Source organism: Lepidochelys kempii, chromosome 5 (genome assembly GCF_965140285.1).
Source record: "Lepidochelys kempii isolate rLepKem1 chromosome 5, rLepKem1.hap1, whole genome shotgun sequence".
NCBI lineage: Eukaryota > Metazoa > Chordata > Testudines > Cheloniidae > Lepidochelys > Lepidochelys kempii.
In genome coordinates, this window is record NC_136384.1 from 25,688,133 (window position 1) to 25,710,865 (window position 22,733).

The 22,733-nt window shown below is 42.1% G+C and overlaps 1 protein-coding gene across 6 annotated transcripts in view; it reads right to left on the reverse strand.

The window, feature by feature from the left end:
* Nucleotides 1–22,000, reverse strand: part of NADK2 (NAD kinase 2, mitochondrial) — a 63,710-nt gene extending 41,710 nt beyond the window's left edge. For 2 of the 6 annotated variants that reach the window (XM_073343758.2, XM_073343757.2), the window contains exons 1-3: nucleotides 21,229–21,901; nucleotides 2,181–2,269; nucleotides 1,135–1,223 (exon numbers count right to left, since the gene is read on the reverse strand). In XM_073343758.2, the coding sequence (XP_073199859.2) occupies nucleotides 1,135–1,223; nucleotides 2,181–2,269; nucleotides 21,229–21,702 (652 nt within the window). In that variant the 5' untranslated portion in view covers nucleotides 21,703–21,901. Of the gene's footprint in view, nucleotides 1–1,134; nucleotides 1,224–2,180; nucleotides 2,270–6,545; nucleotides 9,637–13,576; nucleotides 13,728–21,228; nucleotides 21,902–21,929 lie in introns of those variants that run through there. The other 4 variants (XM_073343761.2, XM_073343763.2, XM_073343759.2 and 1 more) reach the window with 4 other exon arrangements.
* Nucleotides 22,001–22,733: the final 733 nt, after the last annotated feature.

Below are 22,733 nucleotides of genomic sequence, written 5' to 3' on the forward strand. Positions count from 1 at the left end.
CATATTAAATTTCTAGCCCTCACGTTTGCAAAGAGGATCTCCAAACGTGAGCAAGTGTGAACTAATATAGACCCAAGAATACACTGCAAACAGCTCCAGTATCTCTCCTGATAATTATAGTTTTGCCAACAAAGTAAAAACTGAACATAATTCCATCAGTTTTCACTGTTGCTATTCAGAATTGTGTAGGCAGCTTTGAAATGGACAAGAATCAGGTCAATTTCTCTGTTGCTACTTTAGAAAGCAATAAGCAGTAGCACAGGTGGGTAGTGGAGATATCACTGGGAGGAACACCAAAAGTCAGAGGTTAAGGGAAGGAGAAAAAATAACAGACATTCCCTCAAAAGCAGCAACTTGGAAAGAAGTAGAGCAGCAGAGACCAGAGCTCCCTTGCAGCAGCAAATACATTTTGTATGGATGAAGAAGAAGAGGAGACTGTTCTTCCCAACTTGCAGGAGAGGGGATTTGGAGGTCTCTGAATTTGTCGAACACCTACTATCCTAACGATGTTAGGCTAACACTAACGATGAAACCCACAAGCACCATCTAGGGACAACTGCCTGGAAAGAATCCCAACAGCTAGCAGGGTATTTGTTTTGCACTGGGATCCCCCTCTTTATGATCAGTCTTTGAACTAGTAGGTTTAGTCTTATGGCTATTATTTTAGTTCAATGATCAAGCTAACTGGATGAATGAGAGTGTGAGCAAGAGATTTGGTTGGGGGGGGGGGGGGAAGCGAAAGTAGCAGGAGAAAAATAAATTGCTCATCTTTACTAACACAGACACCTAAGTATGACAGGGTCTCCAGCAGAACATACTGTTTGCTTTTTACACAAGCTGAGCATTTATTCAATTCTACAATTTACATATTTCATGCTGTATCACAAACTTCCCCAAAGCCACTAAGCATGTGTGTTCACTTACTAAAAATCTTAAAATTAAAGCAAGAGTAAAAAGACAATAAATGGGCCAAGCCATTCAATAATGCCAAATTAATCATAGCAGATATACTTCCAATACAATAGGTATACTTTCTTATGAGTATAAAGCATTTTAATTCTTCATACTGCTTCAAACGTATCTACTAAAATTTACTTAAATCCAAGACACCTTTCCCCAGGCACTAGTTAATACCTCCTGCTGATATAACAGCATCTGCCCATTGAACTGTGTCTTCATCATATTCTCGGCGTTTAACAAGACGGACCTCGATCTGCTCATTCCTAAAAGATACAGAGATAGTTTGACAAGGAACCACACAGCATACTAATTAAAGCTTTCAGGGGAATATGAAGGGCAGTTTTTAAGTTACAATTATATTTAGTTTATGAATATTGTTGGTCAATGTACTCTGACATGATCTACATAATATGAACTAGTACTACACAGTTAATGAGAGTTAGCTATTATCCTGGGGGAGTAAGTATAAAATACTTAAGACTTAAAATGCCTTGTGTATGAAAAGCTAGTTATACAACATTTTAATTAAATCAGTTTTGCGAAAGGTATTTCACTAAGTTGTTCCACTGTTGTACACAATCACTAACATTTATGTCATTTGTTCGCTCTAGCCAGAAACTTCATGCACTATATACACTTGGTCTAACCAGATATCACAACATTCTTTACTCAAACTCTTCATTAAAAAAACCCTCACTTCAACCTTCATTTTTAAAAGAGATTATCTGCATTTACCGCAATTTGACTTCTGATCAACCAATGTGCTGTACATTTGAAGTGTTATCATCAGTCTTATTTACTTTACAACTCCTGGGGCAAGGCTGCACTATACACTGTACACCTGCGATCTATTTACATCATAATCTCAGTCTAATTACTCCATATGGAGTAATAGATCAAGTTAATAAAGAATCTAAAGAAACAGATTGCATGGGTAGAGCGGGGATGGGACAACATGCTATAGACCTGGTAGGAATGGTCTTCGAAAACATGTAACCAGGCAGCCAGCCAGTCATCATCACCAGCGCAGACAGCTGGAGTGAGTAAGGGTTTGTGATACAGGATGCTAATTCTTGTAAAATAATCCAGTATAGACCTTGAAAACAGACATTCCCAGACTTCAGGAACATTTTGTCACCCCAGATACATTTAGTGAAAAATTATTTTAGTCTGTCACAAACCAAACTTCTCCAGACCATCACTAATCTGTATGCTCTTACCGTAAACTGTCTACAACATGCTCCACATTTTTTGTATGAATATGATGTCGCTCCAGTAGTCCACTGTAGTTAGATCCCTTCAATGCAAGCTGTAGAAGACAAAGTGACTTTGAAGCAGCCAACCATTATAAAGAATGCTATTAGATAAAGTAAACAGAAAATGAACACATGCTGACTTAAAGTACTAGTTTAAGACTAACAAACCAGAATGCATTTGAGAATTAGGAGTACGATTATCAGTTAAATCTGAAGAGAGTTAAATTGAATATTGTGCTATAAAACCTGTCCGCAGAACAGGAGGAAAGGGCAAAAAAAAAGAATGAAACTCTGAAACAATCCTGCTCTGTACAGCTGATAATTATATTATTTTTGGCATGGCTAGCCAAAAGGAGACAATATTCTTCAAGCTATGTTTGAGATAAGAACAAAGTTGCCTAACAGTCATAAACAACATTCCCTCCAGTATAAAAACGTACAGTCTTAAAAAACAGCTTTTGAAATTTGTCCCTGGGACCCATAACAGATTTTCTAAACAATCTGTACCAAATACAAGATAAAGTAAATAGTTAACCGTTGCATTCTAACATCACTCTCTCCTTCAAAAGCAGCTAAGGGATTTATTAAGGAGCATCTCTTTTCAGTATGCTTTGAAGAACAGTTCAGATATTTAACACTACAGAGGAATACACCCAGCTGCAAGAAAGGGTGGTCTTGTGATGAAGAATGAGGATTCAAGACATCCAAGTTCAATTCCCAGCTTTGTCAAAGACTTCCCATGTGATCTTGGTGTGACGCTCTGTACCTCAGGGGAACACCCTGCACCCACATGTTCATCCTTATAATATAACTGTGTGGTATCCAATGCAAAGTTTGTCATGTTGGGTGTCTTCGGAAGACTCATGATGCACTGAGCATTGTTGTTATAGTAATGTTACAGGTTGTAATTTCATGTATATAGTTATGAGCCTGAAAATGTGTCCTTCTGGCTTAAAACAAGCCAAGGCAAAACTCTCCAGGAGTAGAGGGGCAGTTCACACCTCATCAGGGCATGTATGGGACAAACCCAGCCCAGCCTCACAGGAATAAAGGACACTGACCTAGGCAGCAACAAAGGATCTGTTGGACTCTCGAGTGAGTCCCTTCCCTTGGTCAGCTTGGGACTACAATGAGGTAATGCTCACCCACTCTGAAGGCCTGGGGGGGGAGGAGAGGGGGGCACAAAGCCAAGAGGGAAGAAAGAACATGATAAAAGGAAGACACGTTTGCCATGCTCTCTCTTCCACCTCTGTAATAAATGAAGGGGTGGGTAGCTCCCTTTTATGGGCACCCAGCCAGCCAGTTAGCTATAAAACCCCTGATAGTAGATGTTCTCTACTTGCTTTACCTGTAAAGGGTTAACAAGTCCACAAGTAAAGGGAAGTGAGTGGGCACCTGACCAAAAGAGCCAATGGGAGGATTAGAACTTTTTAAAACTGGAAAAAGACTCCCTTTGTTTATGTGTTGTGGTTCTCCAAGGAAGAGAGGAACAGGGCAACAGTTATGCTGTGAAGCTTTAAAACTGGTATGAAAAGCCATCAGATCATACCTGGAGATTGCTTATCTGAAACCCCCCATATGTAAGTAAATCAGAGAATGTCTAGGAAGACGCAATTAGAGTTATGTCTTATTGGCTTATGGACTCCTCTGTACTAATCCCCAAATGCTTTTGTTTTGCTTGTAACCTTTAAGATAAACCTCAAGAGAGCTATCTTAAAGCTTAATTTTTGTAAATGGGTTTTTTTAAGATCTAGCAAAACGCGTAAGTTTTAGATGTATTTTTTTCTTTTTGTTTTTAATAAAATTTACCTTTTTTAAGAACAAGAATGTATTTGGGTCCCCCCCCCCCCCAAGAGGTTTGTGCATGTTGTTTAATTAGCTGGTGGCAACAGCTGATTTCCTTTGTTTTCTTTCTCAGCTCTTCCCCAGACGGGGCGTGAAAGGGCTTGGGGTTACCCCACAGGGAGGAATTCCCAAGTGCGCCTTCCTTGGTCTCAAGGGGGTTTTTTTGCACTTGGGTGGTGGCAGCATCTACCCATCCAAGGTCAGAGAAAAACTGTGACCTTGGGAGTTTAGTACCTGCCTGGAGTGGCCAGTATTAACTTTTAGAATCCTTGCGGGCCCCCACCTTCTGCACTCAAAGTGTCAGAGCGGGGAATCAGTCCTGACAACCTCTATCTAGCACCAGCAACAAGTGACTGAAGCACTGATCAAAGGGGAGAGCCTGGCTGAAGGGCAACCAGCCAGCCTGTGGTGAGAAGCATCTAAGTTTGTAAGGGCACTGAAAGTATTAAGAACAACTTAGAATGAGTTTTGCTTTTATTTAATTTGACCAGATCTGACTTGTTGTGCTTTGACTTATAATCTCTTAAAATCTGTCTTTTGTAATTAATAAGTTTGTTTATTCTACCTGAAACAGCGCGCTCGGTTTGAAGCGCATCAGAGACTCCCCTTGGGATAACAAGCCCGGTGCATATCAATTTCTTTGTTAAACTGACAAACTCATATAAGCTGGCAGCGTCCAGTGGGCATAACTGGACACTACAGGACGGAGGATCCTAGGGTTGTGTCTGGGACCGGAGATATGGGCTAGTGTCATTCGGCTGCACAATCCAAGCAGCGGCTGGCCAAAAGTGCTCACTCGCGTAGCCGGGAGCAGCTTACATGCTAGCAGCTGTGTGTGAACAGCCCGGGAGTGGGGATTCTCACAGAAGAGCAGGGTAAGGCTGGCTCCCAGAGTTGAGGATTGGAATGACCTAGCAGATCACCGGTCCAGATGACATCAGGGGAATGTCACACTTGGGCAAATCAGTCATTTTTTCTCAGTTTTTCCAACTGTAAAATAAGTATACCACAATTTTTCCCTTCACCCTTTATCTTATTTCTTTAGACTGCATGGTCTTTGTGGTAGGGCCTGTCACTGCGTGTTTGTGCAGTCTCTAGCACAATGGGATGCAAAAATCCAGACTGGTGCCTCTAGGCTCTATCATAAAAATTAATAGTAATTTCTGTCAAGACCCAATATGGTGCCAGTCATTCACTGTCTCCCTACACATTTGATGGCTACAGAACTCAACACACACTTCACCGTGTGGTATGCTATTCCTTACCTCCCCTATGAAAGGGCATCTGAAGACCCACTGCATAGTTAAGGCAGCCAATTACTACAGAATGTAATATTTTATAAGTGCAAAAGTGTCTTAAATAGCGATTTGGTGGCATTACTCTAAATAATTACCTTTTTGTCTAAAAATTAATTAAGCGGAAACTGGTATTGTGACATGTACACTTGTGATCTATTTACGTCACAATCTCAGTCTAATTACTCCATACAGTTTAACAGCTCAAGTCAATAAAGAATCTAAAGAAACAGGAAGCTAGTCCAAGTATCTAAAGATTTTGCAACACACCCTAAAGGGCATTGAATAGGTGTCTTCAGACATTATACAAAAGCTATTCTCAATAAAACCCACATGAAATAAAATAAATAGAAGGGGATACAATACAGGAATAGGACTTTTCCCTTTAAAAAAGAAAATTACATAATCCGCTAGCTGTGATTTGGACAGCTGGACTTCCTTCCCCAAGGACAAAGAATTTCCTTTGTGTCTGCATTAATCTGCCATGCAGCCTTCTGAGCTAGGAAACCAAGACCTGATTTTATTTACATCTTCTTGGGGAGTTTGTCCTCATGATCCTGGAAAGCAAAATAAGGCTCAGATATTGCTCCAAAACTATTTCAAGTGGCTAGTGATTTCCCTGCCCCCAAGGAAGCTGGTCTTATTGGCTTCTCTTCACAACAGAGGCCCCTTCTGGGCCTCTTTAGGGTACTGGGGTTCAAGGATGGACTCTCCTGAGGTTCTACCACCTTCCACTGTATGGGATTTACAGTAGGCCAGAAGGGTCTGTGTTTCTCCTGGAAGACCTGTTACAGAGGCGGTAAAAGGGGAGGAAGCTGAGCCTGAAAGCCCTTTACAACACCCTTGCATTTGCAGTGTTTGCGCTGTGTCCTGTACCCTCCATCCACGACCCAAGAGAAGGCAAAGACTGCTAAGCTATGCAGTCAGGGGCACTGACTGCTGGTGTGGGTTCCAGAGAATTCCATGATTTTCCATCTGAAGCACTGGCCTTCCAGCATTGCTTCCCAAGGGGACAAGGAGCTTCTCACCCTGAAACCAACTATTCCAATCCTGCCTCCTTTCCTGTTCAGGGGAAGGCAGCTGATGTGACCTCACCCAGACTGGGCTAAGAGGGTGGGAGGGACTACATGTTGCCCACAGTGCCATTGGAGCTCTCTAACCAGATGAGGGTGAAGCAGAACACACAGACCTTCCCTTTTGTCTTTGGCTTTCTCAAACCAGCTCTCTCCATGAAGCCTGCTGTCTCCAGCTGTTGCAAACACCTCAAAGGGGAAGCAGAGCTGAGGGGACAATCTTCCCAAAAGGTAATCGCAGCCCTGAGACACAGTTGGAAGTCAGACAAACATATTGAGCCAAATGGTTAATCAAAAATTTGAAATAAGTTTGGAATTTCCCTCAGAAAAGCTCTGCAGTTGGGAAATCTCTCTGTCCCTGCAGAGGCAGATTAAACTGGAGAGAACTTTAGAGGCCAGGGCATTTCCAAGCTGCCAGATCTACTTCTGCCCCCAAGCTGCAAAAAGCAAGCTAAAGTACCCACCCATTACAACTGATTTATGTATCTTAGTACAATGGAGAGCACGTTAGGGGCTGGGTGAAGGTATATGCCAACAGTTCTATCAAATGTATTTTGTTAGTAGAAGTATTAGTGCTTTTTAAAAGTAGGAATTGGTGTCAGAGGAAATGAATTTCACACATATTACAGGAAAAAATAAGACTGTGTGCCAGTCTACAACATAACACTAGTGAAACAGCACAGAAACTAGGATGAAGCTCAACAATACTAATATAAAGTACCACTGCCTTGCATTAAGCTTTTCTGTACCTTCTTAGAGGTATAGCTCAAAGAATAGCATTGCACTAAAAATTCTTTAATTTTTAAAAAGTATTTGGTTAAGACTATTTCATAGGTTCAAGCTTGGAGCATGTACATATTTGCTCTTTACTAGGCAACTTCAGTGCACACAAACATGAACCAAAATGTTCTATAAATGTATTTTGTTTTAAAAACCCAGAGAAAGTCTTGTCAGTTAAAACCTGAGTTTAACCTGCATTCTCTCTCTTCTACAGGAGCTGGTAATTTCAAACACTTTGATGCAAAAGAAAACCTTGAATTTAGGTCATTAGGAAAAATGAAGGAATATTTTGCCCATCTGGCATTATTAGACAGCTTAACCAGAATAACCAGTATTTATACTGCAATGAAAGACATGCAAATAAAGTTTAACACAAGGGTGGAGGGGGTCCCAGAGCTGAGGCTCCAGCCATAGCCCAATGTCTACACAGTAATTTTTAGCCCCGGAGCCTAAGCCCTGCGAACCCGAGTTAGCTGCCACAGGACAACTATAGGCATGCTGAGAGTCTTTTATCCCTGTATAGACATATCCTGAGTGACCTGTATTGAGGAACTTCATGTGATCAAGTATTGGGATCAGATTTCCGAGTAACAGCCGTGTTAGTCTGTATTCGCAAAAAGAAAAGGAGTACTTGTGGCACCTTAGAGACTAACCAATTTATTTGAGCATGAGCTTTCGTGAGCTACAGCTCACTTCATCGGATGCATACCGTGGAAACTGCAGCAGACTTTATATATACACAGAGAATATGAAACAATTACCTCCTCCCACCCCACTGTCCTGCTGGGATGTACTTCATTGTTACTGGTGCCTCCAAGTCTGTGGGAATACAGATGTCTAGGGAAAAACCCCTCAAACTGATAAAAAAGTGTCTATAGAAGTCTGGTATAAACAAGACTGGGTGATTTATAAAGGGTGCCTATGATTTAATTATGTTCCATGATTGGTAATTAATCGTGGGAAAGCAATTTTCCCTCCAAAAGGGAGGTGTTTTGTCTCACACCATATGAAAATAAAATTCAGGAAGTGCAAACTGCTGGCTTCCCACCAGTTACAGAAGAGAGACAGAGGCCAGCTCTTTACCTTACATCAAGGTTGGTAATATATCTGTAATATACTTATTCTTTTCTGTGCTCTCTCTAGTGCAATACTAACCTCAGCTTGTCAAACAACAGGCTTGAGTGGAAACTTTAAGCACAAATGTGCTTACTCAATTTAAGGTGGGAGGGATAGCTCAGTGGTTTGAGCATTGGCCTGCTAAACCCAGGGTTGTGAGTTCAATCCTTGAGGGGGCCATTTGGGATCTGGGGCAAAAATTGGGGATTGGTCCTGCTTTGAGCAGGGGGTTGGACTAGATGACCTCCTGAGGTCCCTTCCAACCCTCATATTCTATGTCTAAGCATAAGGAGGAAGAAATGTGCTTTTAGACAAAGCAAGACTGGGAGTCTTGAGATCTCTATTCCAGTCACAGCTTTGCCATGAACCTCCCAAGAACTTGGGCAAATCACTTGCTCTGACTGACAATGTGCACAAAGTTAAGAAGGTGGTGGGGGAATTAAAAGGCATGTTGGAAATATGTACTCTTATTAGTAGGCTGTATCATCCAGGGTAACACATTATCTTCATGCTGTCCTAAAGCTCTCCTTTGGGGAAGCAAAAAGGGCTGATGCCTGAACACATTTTTTTCTGGCTGTTTTTGTCTGACTAATAAATTCTTTTAAATAATTAGCAGAAAGTGAGACTCCTGACAGGATGTACAAGATGACAGAGCTGGATGTGAATAACCTCAAGGGAAAAAAATCCTGATGGAAAGCTAACAGCTGGAAAATATAAAGGCTGACTACTCGCCGACTGCCCTACTTCCTAACAGAAAGGGGAACCAAGCAATTGGTGACAGAAGTAAGCCGTTAAAATACAGAAGCAGTTACTGTACATGGAGCCCGTATATTGTGATATAAATAGAAGTTTTTTTAAACTGAAGAGCAATAAAAATATGTTAATGTTAAAGATACTGACGAGCTAATGTTACCTGTAATCAGTGTTACTGTAAAATAGAAACATTTAGAAAAGAAAATAGAGCTTTATCTTCTGAAAAGTTCTACTCACTATTCTTGCTAGATCAAATATGTTTCCATTGTATTGCAATTAATATTGCTGGGTACAAGAGCCTATTTCAATCACTAATTATTTTGATAGGCCAATAGAGTGCAAGAATTTTTATTCCTTTTCCAGAACAATCAAACAGTCTGGTGAATGAGGTTTTGAACTAATGCTTCTCTGAGTACTTGTATTACTTGCCGATGAGAACTTTTAAAGTAATAATGGTCTTATTTTAGATAGACCTGTTAGAACAGGAATGCTAAATATCTTAACACTTAGATAATGCAGTGAAGATAAGGATTTCTAATATACCTAGGCAGAATATACAAGTTCTATTTAAAGCCTTTTAATTATTTTCGGTACACAATATTCAATTAAGGCTGTTGGGTCAGATTATTCCTTGCAGGTCAGAGAAACTAACCTATGAAGTTTCTGCTGATTCTTCTGACCAGTATTTAGGTCTCCAGGCCTTACCTTTAGTACAGTAACTCCTCGCTTAACATTGTAGTTATGTTCCTGAAAAATTCTACTTTAAGCGAAACCAAGTTAAACAAATCCAATTTCCCCATGAGAATTAATGTAAATGGGGAGGGAGGGGGGTTAGGTTCCAGAGAAATTTTTTTCACCAGACAAAAGACTATACACACATATACACACACACAGTATAAGTTTTAAACAAACAATTTAATACTGTACACAACAATGATTGTGAAGCTTGGTTGAGGTGGTGAAGTCAGGGAGTGGGAGAGGGTGGGATATTTCCCAGGGAATGCCTTACTGCTAAATGATGAACTGCACTCGGCTGAGCCCTCAAGGGTTAACACATTGTTAACGTAGCCTCACACTCTACAAGGCAGCACAATGGAGGGAGAGGAGACAGCATGGCAGAGAGAGACAGAGACACACGTCCTGTGAGAGAGAGAGGCACAACAGATGGTACTATGGGAATGAATCAGGGTTGTGTAATAAAGAAGGCTGTTGTCTGCAGCGCCTCTGCATCATTTGTTGCAAAACTTGGAAAGTAAAGAAGGAGAAGATGGCAGGAAGAGAAACTCTCCCCCTAATGGTTTAGGGAGTTTACTGCCCTCCTGGAGAATTGGTTTCTATTCCTGTCTCTGCCACAGGGTTTTTATGTGAAGCTGGATATGACATGTAAACAAACATTTTCACAGCAGGCCTCTGTGTATTCCTCATTTTCTGGTTACCGAACATGAAACACTTGGGGTCTGATGCAGAAAATGCTAAGTGCTGAACTGCAACTAAGATCAATGCAAGCTCTGCTCTGAATATATGAAGTGGTGTAAAATACTAAGTACTCCGAAAAATCAGCTCCTAGGCTTGTCAAATCAGGCAACCAAAATTAGTTGACACTTCTTTGTAAAATGGGGCACAGCAATACCACCTCCTAGGAGTGTTCTGAAGGTAAATTCGTCAGTGTTTGTAAAGAACAAAAACTACAAAAGAGCACTGTAGAAAAATAAATGAAAAAAAATTTAATCATGTAGAACGATAACGACCCTCACCTCTGGTCCTGTCCTCCCAGTCCATGTTCTTCTTTCCACTGCACCTGCCCTTTCCCATCCCTGCTGCTATCCCTCCCAGCTGCTGATCCACACCCCCATCTCTTGTCCCTTTCCCCTCACACCTCTAAATTAGATTCAGGATGCCTCCTTCTCAATGCCTGGGCACCAGCTCCATGACCAATGAGAACACTGAAAAATCTGTCTGCTCTCAATTCCAGTACTGGCACCACAATGGTCCCCAAATGTTGAGAGAAGGTACGGGGAAAGCCCCTGCAGCCCTGGGCTGGAGCATGCTCAGTAACTCTGAGGTGATGGCACATGTGGTCTGTCATGTGGGAGCTCTGAGGGAATGGTACAGTCACAATTTAGCAGCTGAACCAACAAACCTATGAACATGTGCAAACAGACTTTTCAGAGGCTTATAACTTGGCCAAATCTGAGCAATTCTCCCACAGGAATACTAAGAAGCACATCCTGCCACAAACACCGCCACCCCCTTGCCAAATATCAAGTCCCTTCTCCAAAGCATAGGCACTAAAGCTTTTCAGTGAAACAGACGTAAGATTTGTAAAATAGGTAAAGTATTTTTCCTTAATCTTATTCTCAGAAATGGGCGAACCATTTTATCTGAAACTTTCCAAGAACATTCAGCCAGAGTCAGACCTGACATTGAAAATTTCAGCCCAAACAATTTAAATTTGGCAGTTATAAGTAACTGAAAACACGGTCTTACAATGGTAAACGTCAGGCAAACTTAACGACATATGTTGCTACCTGAACCACCTATAATTAACGTTAAGATTTTGTAATGGGTATTTTTAGTAAAAGTCACAGGCAGGTCGTGGGCAATAAACAATAAATCATGGAAGCCTGAGCCCCACCGCCGCCCAGGGCTGACAGTCTGAGCCCAAGCCCTGCCGGGGCTGAAGTCATGGAGGTCACTTAAAATCATGGAATCCGTGATCAACTTGTAGCCTTACCTATAATACATACATGTACATGGTGGTGGGAGGAGAAGAGGTTGTTTTTGTTATCTTAGTACTTAGTGTTACCAGCACTTAGGCATCAAGAAATAAAAATAAGCTATTTACAGGATCCACAGTGCACTGCCACCTTTAACGACACAAGCAGAAAGATATCTAAACAGTTCTTCCTCTAGATTTTGATTGTCTTTAAAATCATACCAGCTAAAATCCTAGGCCTTTTAAGTACCAATGAAGTCATGTTCTGTCCTCTTCCTTACACACTGAATTTTCTTTCAAATATGAAAAAAGCAACGGTTGAACTCTGTCACCAGGGCACACTGAACCAACATATTGCTAAGGAGATAATTCAAGTTGATCTAATTCTATTCTGATTTTGCAGTTCAGAACAAAAAGAGAAAGTTTTTTTATCAAGTAACTGTCTCAAAGATGGCTTCTATTAGAAAGCATACTTAGAAAGTATTTTAAGTCTGTAAAAACTGGCCAATTCTTGGTAACAAGTTTAAAAACGTAAGGACATATTGGATTCTACAACCTGGGTAATCTGTGGATTTCATTAAATCCAAAAAGATCATTCAATCCAGATCAGATATTATATTTTAAATCCATGTCTTTACAGGAAAATTAAAGTACTGCATAGATATATAGATAGATATATATTTTAAAAAAGCTAGCAGAGACTTCAGGTACTAAACTTGGAAATTCTTCATAAATGATAACACTTGAGTGCTGGAACATACTAACAACTGAATGTTTTGGGTCTATCAAGGTGAACAGTACAAAGACAAGAGTAAAGACCAGAATGTTCAAATGCTTGGCTGTTCAAATGGGCTGAATACTGCACATAATAGAATATTTACAATATCATACTGAAATAATATTATAAATAAAAACTAAGGTTCACAGAGAACCTGTAGGCACGCACAAAGAGCTGGCTGATCACTGTACTAGATTTCAGCCTTGTTCCAGAAGTGTACAGCATCTTCATTACAAGGAGCTTAAAGACCTATTGAGCAGCTGGAAGTGAGCCAGCCTAGGTGCTTCTAGTATGTGCCGCTGGTATATAAGAGGAAGAGAAGAAATCAGCAAGAGGAGCATCTAAAGGAAAAGGAAACATGACCATCAGTCAACATATCCAAGGGAGAGGGAGAAGGAAACATACAAAGAGTAAGGAAAGCGAAATGGGGAAAGGGACCAGATAGAGAAGTAGAACACATGGAAGGGGGAGATGGAGAAGAGTGAACAAACTTATTAATGCAATAAATACATCCTCTTTGAAAAAAGTTCATCATTTTCGACATAAGCAATTGTAATAACTTTCACAGGGATGTTATGATTGCAATTGTAACACTATGAAAAACACAAGAACTCTTGCTCTAACAGCCAAAAATATCTGATGGCTTATGCTCAAATATGAGAATGGCTAACTGCTTGCTGGGATCAGTGGGTAATTTGAGCTTCCTCTGAATCAATCATGGGACACCAATGAAGACAGAATATCGTGGTGGGCAAACTTTTTGGCCTGAGGGCCACATCGAGGAATAGAAATTGTATGACAGGCCATGAATGCCCACAAAATAGGGGTTGGGTGTGGGAGGAGGTGCGGCCTCTGGGGTGCAGCTGGGGATGAGAGGTTTGGGGTGCAGGAGGGTGTTCCAGGCTGGGATCGAAGGGTTTGGAGAGCGGGGGGAATCAAGCCTGGGGCAGGGGGTTGGGGCGTGGGGAGAGGCTCACGGGGTGCAGGCTCCGAGCGACACTTACCTCAAGCGGCTCCCGGAAGCAGTGACATGTCTCTTCTCTGGCTTGTATGCGAAGGAGTGGCCAGGCGGCTCTGCACGCTGCCCCATCCGCAGGCACCGCCCCTGAATCTCCATTGGAGCACGTAGGAGCCAGAGCGGGGCCATGCCGTGGCTTCTAGGAGCTACGTGGTACAGCCCCCACCCGGAACCTGGGCCGGAGCGGGGCCGAGCCGCGTGGTGCGGCCACCAACCCGGCCAGAGCGGGGCCAAGCCGTGTGGTCCGGCCCCCAACCCAGCGCCCCGGCTGAAGCAGGTCTAAGCCACGCGGTGCAGCTCACAGGCCAGCTTAAAATGGCCCGCGGTCCATAGTCTGCCCACTCCTGGACTAGATGGACCAACAATCTGGTCCACTGATAGTTGGCATTTATTTAGCACTTTTCAGAGGACCTCAAAACAATTAACTGATCCTCAGAGAACCCATGTAAGGCAGGCATCATTTATCCCCTATTTCACAGACACAGAAGTAATTTACTCAAGGTTACACTACTGGTTGGAGTAAAGAAATTAGGTTTTGATTAAGTCCTGCGCTTTAGCTACAAAACTATTCTTTTCTTTGACAGTTACTGATGTAAATCTTTCCTAATGTCTCATTGCCAGAAACGCCTGTAGCTAGTCAACAAAATTAAGCCAGGCAAAGCCTTTTACATAATGCTCTTACTGAGCAAATCTTAAGAGATTAACTTCTTAAGAAAAATGTTACAAGTCAAATACAAAAATTATGAAGGTCCTGTAAAAAGGTTTTGCACTTGTAAAAAAAATATGCAGTAGTTTTATTAATTACAGCAAAACAATCCCAGGTAGACCAAGATTAGTCCTAATTTTTACATGTTATGTCCCAAGAGCGGTCATCAGGCTGGCTGTTTTAATTCTTTCTAAACACTGAATCAAAGCAATTTTTTTTCCTAAAAAGGACAAAAATTATTAAAATGTAATATTTTAACATTTTGCTAATTCTTTACTGCCTTCCCAACTTATCTTAAATTATTAAAGTGCATGTTTTATGCTTCTTTCTTTAGTTTCCTAATTGTTATAATTTTAGATTTTACATAGTTTTTCACTACGAAATTTCATGTCAAGAATTGAATTTGATATTAAAATTTCCATAAGTCAAGAAAGCTGAAATGTTCCACCAAGGTACACTCCATCAGGATTTGCGGTTTGAAGTCATTAGGAATTGTGTTCCAGTGTTACTTGATAATTTTAGCAAGTGTATAAAAAAAACTTCACTATAACTGTAAAGTATTAAAAGGCTAAATAAAATTATTTCTAACACAAACAATTTTGGTTTTAATTTACAAAGATTTTATGCCATTAAGTTTAATGAAAATGTTATTTTAACCACTTGTGCTGCAGACACTTATGCACATGCTTAAAGTTAAGCATGAGTAGTCCAAATGAAGACAACAGGACTATTCATGCAACTAAAATTACACACCTGCTTAAGTGGTTGCAGAATCAGGACCTTAATCTTCAATATTTTTCTCTATAGCACTTTTGTAAAATTTGAGTAAGATAGTCTACCACTGTGGCTTTTAAAAAGAGGCCAGCATTTATAATTTAGTTCATTATGAATGCTGATCTAGAGTTGCAGCAGCACAAATTTTCATATCAATTTTGCTAAGCTTTGAAGTGATTAGTATTGCTCCATTCTGATTTTTAAAAGATGGCATTATGGTAAGTTTACAGCTCTGGATGCAAAGATTTTGGTAGTTAGTGGGAAATGGGAATAACTCTTCAAACAATCTTAAAGTCTATAACGGCTACAGTTGCCTCTTTCCAGAAAGAATTCCAGTATTGCCCTATTATTAACTTAAATTTCTAGCCAGAAGCTGTTTGTAAGAAAGGAAAGTTACTGAACAAGAATGTGTCTCAGGAATCCAAGCATATTGCATTTATCTGCACTCTCTTGAGTGCCTGTTTTGGTGTCATGAGCCACCAGGATCCATCTAGAATGCAATTGTTAGAGCGACCCACACATAGTAGAACCTCAGAATTATGAACATCAGTGTTATGAACTGACCGGTCAACCACATACCTCATTTGGAACCAGAAGTACACAATCAGGCAGCGTGGGAGGGTGGGTGTGTGAAGCAGCAAATACTATATACTACAGCACAGTACTGTGTTAAAGGTAAACTACTAAAAAAAAAAAAAGGGAAATTTAAAAGAAGATTTGACAAGGTAAGGAAACTGTTCCTGTGCTTGTTTCATTTAAATTAAAATGGTCAAAAGTACCACTTTTCTTCTGCATAATAAAGTTTCAAAGCTGTATTAAGTCAATGTCCAGTAGTAAACTTTTGAAAGAACCATAACGTTTTGTTCAGTTACAAACATTTCAGAGTTACTAACAACCTCTATTCCCACGGTGTTTGTAATTCTGAGGTTCTACTGTACTCTCTTTAAGGCTGTGTACACACACTACTATTTATATCATTATAAGTTATGTCACTCAGGGGTGTGAATAAGCCCGAGTGAAATAAGTTACACCAACCTAAGCGCCAGTGTGAACAGTGCTATACTGCCACTCGTGGGGGCTGGAGTAATCAGTCAACAGGAGAGCCCTCTCCCATCAGCTTAGAGCATCTGCACAAGCAGCGAGCGCTACAGGGCATAGCTGCATCAATGCAGCTGCTCTGCTGTAAGCTGTGCGTGTAGCCGTAATCTTAGACCCAAATATCTGGTGCAAGCATATGAGCGACTGCAGTACTAATCACCTGCAGTTCCTTTCCAAAGAAAACTACCATCTGATGACTGAAGAAGCAGAGTGAGGATTTGCATAGGCTTGGGGAACTCAAGTGACAGGCAGGTAGCCTTTTCTTCTCCAGTGTGAATTGTTCAAGTGGATCTCCACTCTTGGCGGTGACCACAGAAAGCACATGAAGAGCATTTAAAGACTGAAGGACTGTACTTCCAAAGAGGATTAGACTTCACTTCTAAATCAAGAAAGCAGTGTTAAGTGAGGGATAACTGTAGTTCCTCACAAAAGCTTTAAGAACTTTATTCACAATCTGATGAAGAGGCGTACACATGCATAGAGCCCTGATAGCCAAAAGCTTCTGTTTATAACTGAACCACAAGGCTGCATTTGTACTTCTTAGGTGAGTTAACACGCCTGCCAGGTATTTGGTATAGTCTCAGGAAGCCATCAGCAAAGCCAAACAGTAATACCTTGTATTGGTAACAAGTTTATTTGAGCATAAGCTTTTGTGAGCTACAGCTCACTTCATCGGATGCATCCAATGAAGTGAGCTGTAGCTCACGAAAGCTTATGCTCAAATAAATTTGTTAGTCTCTAAGGTGCCACAAATACTCTTTTTCTTTTGCGGATACAGACTAACACGGCTGCTATTCTGAAACCTTGTATTGGTAGTAATCATTCTCTATTCATTATCTGAGGTACTTCCTGTGTGAAACTTTACTTAAAGATGACTGTCAGGTAAACAACCCTGAACCAGTTCTTTGAACTCAGTAAGAGATAGCAGCAGCAATTGTGCCATTTGAACCTCAGAATGAATTTGCTCAGATTTCTTTAGTCCAATAGAGAGACAGACCTTTTATCTTTAAAATTAGAAGAACTTGGAGTAAGTATTTCCCTTATACTGGTGCAAGAATTTAGTTTCTCCTACTTTGTTTAGAAAAGAAACTTTCACCTCAGCATTTTCTCATGGAAGTAGGATAGGAAACTATACAAATGAAACAAAAATCAAATACTTTTATTTCCATTTTCAACACCCAATTCAAATGAATTCAACTACATACAGAAAGAAAAAGCAAAAGATTGTCCCTGAAAAGGTGGATTTAATCAGATCTACTTCAGGGTTCTGGGCTCATCATCAAAATAATTATCCATTAGCAGATGCTGCAGGCAGGCAGAGCCAAAGAACACTGTCTTTCTTGGAAGCACCTGCAATGTTCTCCTGACTGTGATTGGAGGGACTACCGATGCCCCGAGATACTGAAGACTGCCCCACTGATATTAATGAGAGTTGAATGATTAAATCCCATGGAATGCTTTGAAAAGCATACATGGTTCTAAAAAAACCTACTAATGCCGAGAAAGAGTTTGTTACTACTTTGTATACAGATACCACAGTTTATACATTCCCTGCAACGGAGCCCCTAGACAATACACACTGTTCTTGAATATTGGATAAAACTGATACCAAGTTTATAATTAGACACAATGAAGAGCTAGAACAGGAAGCCTAAAATCTAGTGTCTTTATTTTTGCTCATTCATGTCAAACCCTTACTTATCTCAATGAATGCTTTTCTTCCTGAGATGACAGGAAAATGGATTAAGGGCAAGCTGACAACCATAATTTCCTCAGGTTGCGAAGTCACCTTCCATAGAAGCAATGAAATTCGCATACATATGTCCAACATGCAGTTAAATCCTCTCAAGCAAGTGCTTTCTGGAGATATTTACTTCATGTAAGACATACTCAGTAAGGAGCAAAAAATCATCTTGAGTACATTTTTAAGACCACCATCACAATACAGTGAAAGTGATTAATTCCATTGTTCAAGATGAAGGAAAAGTAGAATGGTAAAAATGTAGAAGATTTCTCCTTTTTACAACCATTTGGGTTTTAAAGGGATAGTTACAGGAATGTAAATGCTTGAATAAACAGTTAAGTACAGAACATATGGGGAGGTCATGCAAACAAACGTATAAGGATATCAGCCTATTACTGCAATGACAGCTGGAAAAAATTTGATACAAGTAGTTTGTCAACAAATACACAAGTGAACCCATCCATGTACAGGGCTTCGTGTGGCATCACAGCAGCAAGGCACAGTAGGGGAGGCTGGAATGGGCATGTGCCCTTTTTTGGGGGATGCTATTTTTTTTTTTTGAACAAATGATAAAGAAGACTTGAAAGGTTTTTTTCCTGAACTTTTTTCGTATGTGTTTAATTTACATTAGAAATTCAGGTCCCATCTAGCTTTAAAGACTGATAACTGGAGGACTAGTGAAATGATGACAAAGGCCAAGAAAGTAAAAGCTGAACAATGACAGGAAAAAATTTTAGTAACACTGTTTAAAAATTTTGTTTAAAAGCATTTAACTTTAATGTTTAATCAATGGACAAAGAAAAATTAAATATTCAGGGGGAAATTTTCAAAAGTGACTTACGCTCTTCAGTCCTATTGACTTTCAGTGGCACTCAGGCACTTTCAAAAACTATTTGCCACATAAGTTAAGGCAAGGAATCACAAAAAAAACCCATCCTAAGTGATCCCCAATATTACCTCCAGCAAAAGGGAAGGCCAGACTTGACTTTCCCGATATTTCTAATGTAACATGCAAGCAGGAGAACACACTATGCAGGACTCCTTTAAACAGTTTTTTGTGGCTATGTCATTTCTCCCTCTGAAGTCAGAATCACTTATTACTGGCGTAATACAGTTTTCATTTTCTAAAGTGTTATGATGAAGGAATACTTTTAGTTTTTCTTGGCAGTTTTCTGTGACAAGGGGTAGAAAGCAAGCAATGGGAAACTGAAAGACAAGGTATGCTGTATTTTTGCCCTGGATCCCGCAAGGACTTATGCACTGACTTCGGTGGGACTGCTCACAGTGTATAGTGATTTAGAGTGCTCCATTCTGATTTTTAAAAGATGGTATTATGGTAAGTTTTCAGTTCTAGATTCAAAGATTTTCACAGTTAGTGGGAAATGTTAAGCATGTACTTAAGTCATTGCAAGATTGGTCTCTGTGTTTAAACCAGTTCAATTTAAAGCTGTTCAATTCTCCAGTGCAAATGAAGCCTTGGAGACCAAAAAGGTAAAGACAACTAACCCAAAACAGAGGCTTTACTTCTATTTATGGAGCAAGGCGCTTTTATATTCATCCCACTTGTTAAGGAAGTAGGAAAGCAATACAGTTGTAACAGTTAATTACTTTATATTTTCAAAATGCACTACAGAGGCTATGGCTACACTAGAAACTCTCTAGTGTAGCTGCTCTAAGCCGATGGGGGGTGTGAGGGTGTTAATTACTCGAGCCCCTTTGAGCAGCGGTAGCTGTGTCAGCAGGAGAAGCTCTCCCACTGGCATAGCATACCCACACCGGCACATAAATCGACATAAATTACATTGCTCAAGGAGGTGGCTAATTCACACCCCTGAGTGACAATGTAGGTCAACATAAGCTGTAGTGTAGCCATAACCAAAGTTCTTTCTCGAACATCAGCAGTGACTCTTGAAATGCTAACATTAACATGTGTTTTTTCACACCCCTGAGCAAGAAAGTTGCCGCGCTGTAAAGTGGCAGTGTAGACAAGGCCTAAGACCAAAGCTGTATCAGCTAATATCCAACATCTCCCATGTAACGTCTGCACTCCAGCCTACAGTGTCACTAAGAAGTTAGGACAGCCCAAGCTTGATAGGGAGTTCAAACAAATAATAAATGGGAAGCGAGCACCTAGTTCAACGCATATGCTCATGAATGAACTAGGCAGGCCAACACCTAGAATACTAGGGATTAGGAATCACTGTATGATGGAGCTGGCCCCAATAATCTCAAACTTTAAGAACAAGTGCACAAAGACTGTACTGTGTGCCTGGCTGTGTGGCTGCTGCCAGCAAATGTTTCTACCTTGACATACTATCTCCCTTTCTGTTACTTTGGTGAATAATCCATAAAGGATTTTCCTAGCTGGTATTGAGCAATGATGGTCAGTTCAATTGTATTCAACTTCCTACTATCAGGATACTTTCACATAGTCTAGATTTTGCTGAAAGAGGCTTTATATAATTTGTTTTCATTAAACCAATTAGTAACACTGGTGTTTAAATCTAAACTGGTCACCTAACATATTTGTAACCCAAGCTTTGCAGCCCTGTGCTAACATCTGAAAACAGTGTGTGAAACTGCATGGTTGTTTGTAGTGTTGTTGTAGCCTAGTTGGTCCCAGGAAATAAGATAGATAAGGTGAGTAAGGTAGCAACTTGTATTGGACCAAGTTCTGTTGGTGAAACAGGCAAGTTTTTGGAGTAGCAGCCATGTTAGTCTGCTTAGCTGTCTTAGTCTGTATTCGCAAAAAGGAGTACTTGTGGCACCTTAGAGACTGACCAATTTATTTGAGCATAAGCTTTCATGAACTACAGCTCACTATGCATCCGATCAAGTGAGCTGCAGCTCACGAAAGCTTATGCTCAAATAAATTGATTAGTCTCTAAGGTACCACAAGTACTCCTTTTCTTTAGGCAAGTTTTTGAGCTTCACAGAGATAGAAAGCCTGCCTCTTTCACAAACAGAATTTGGTCAAATAAAAGATATTACCTCATCCACCTTGTTTCTCTCAAACTGAATGGTAACAGTGCACCTCCTTACCCCCACCTGTGGGGCTGGAGCCAAGGCAATGTTGTTGAAAGTTTATTTAGTGTTAAGGATCTCACATTTATTTGACTCTAGGTGCCTATAGACCTGCCTGTGCTTCCTGAAAAGTGAGCTTTATCAGGGGCTAATCTGGCCTGTTTCCCTGAACGGGTGAAGCTGGAGCAGGTGGCAGCGGCTGAGATTACCCTAGGTGGGCATCCTGCCCGCTGAGGACCGTAGGGGCGAGGGTACCCGCCTGGCTGGGGGTAATGAGCTGTGCCGCACTCACCAGCTGTTTGAGATCTTCCTCCGAGAGCCCCGCGTAGCGGTAGCGCTGCTGCTCGAACTCGTATCTGGTGGTCTTGGCCACCACCACGACCCGGGAGGGGCGGAACCCCCCGCCACAAGCGAGCCGCGCGCTCCCCGCGCTCCTCCCCCGCCGCTGATCCAGCCACGACAGGGCGAACCCAGAAGAGTTCTGCGGGCCCAGCGCGAAGGGTCGGGGTCCAGGCGAGCCTGAGCGCTCTTGCTGGAGGAGCCCCTGGGGCGGGAACCCGGCGGCGGCGAAGGAGGGGAGCAAGGACTCGGCCCGGCTCAGCCGGCTGCACGTGAGGAGGCGCCGCTGAAGCCCGCCGGGCAGCGGCAGCCCGGCCAGGAGAGACGAAGCCGCAGGCGCTGCTTGGTATTTCAGCAGGGAGCGCAGGGCGGCCGCCCGGCTGGCTGCGCAGCGGCAGCCGCACAGGAAGCCCGGGTAGCAGGTCATAGCCCGGGCTTCACTACCCCCGGACCCGTAATGGCCGGGAGCCCACCCCTGGCCGCTCCAACCGCGCAGCTCTTCGAGGGGGGCGGAGACAGATCCGGCAAACCAGAGCCCGCCGCCTCCTAAGCGCTAAACACACATGGTACGTGCGCGCCAGCCTAGAGACCCAGCTCACGGAACAGACAGCGCACGCGCCCAACACAAGGGCTAGGACAGAGAGACATACTCACCCACCAAAACATACTATGGACTGCGCATGCGCCCGACTCAATCAAACCAATAGGGGGAAACTTTTCCCGGCTGCTGACAGGACGAACAGCGCATTTCAACCAATCAGGAAGAAAAGAACGCCAAACCGAGGAAGGGCGGGAGGAAAAGGCCGTGGGGTGCTTATCTACGTCAACCCCTACAGATTGTCTCTCCGTCCTGTTGGGATTACTGAGGGGTGCGCATGCGCTTCCCCCTCCTGGCACCAGCCTGTCCTGAAGCCCAGCGAGCCTGGGAGGGGTCAAGAGATAGCGATTGGATTCGAACTGAGAAGTTGGGTGCGCGAGCTGGAGAGTGACTGCCATCACAGAGCCAGTTAGAACTGGCTCGGAGGGGGCGGGGCGCCCCTCCTGAGGGGAGTTGTTGACTGGAGGCAGGGAACGCTGGGCTGTCAAACTGCCACCTGTCCAGGGCAGCCTCCCTGTCTGCGAGACGTGAGGCAGAGTACACAGAGAGCACCGTGTCACCCCAGCATCGTGCTACGGGCGGGCTCTGACTAGCACTAGCTAAAAACCTATATATGTGTGTGTATATATATATATATATATATACACACACCCTCTGATGAATCCCCTGCACACCCCATGGTGCCCCCCATGCCACAAACCCCCATGCCCACCCCACCTTGCCATACTGCATCACAACCCCCCCGTATCCCCAGTGAAACCTTGCTGTGCGCTGTGACACCCACCCCTTGAGTACCTTGGGCCGCCGACTGCTACGCCACGACCCCAATTGTGTACCGTAAACTGCCCGTAAATTGCCCT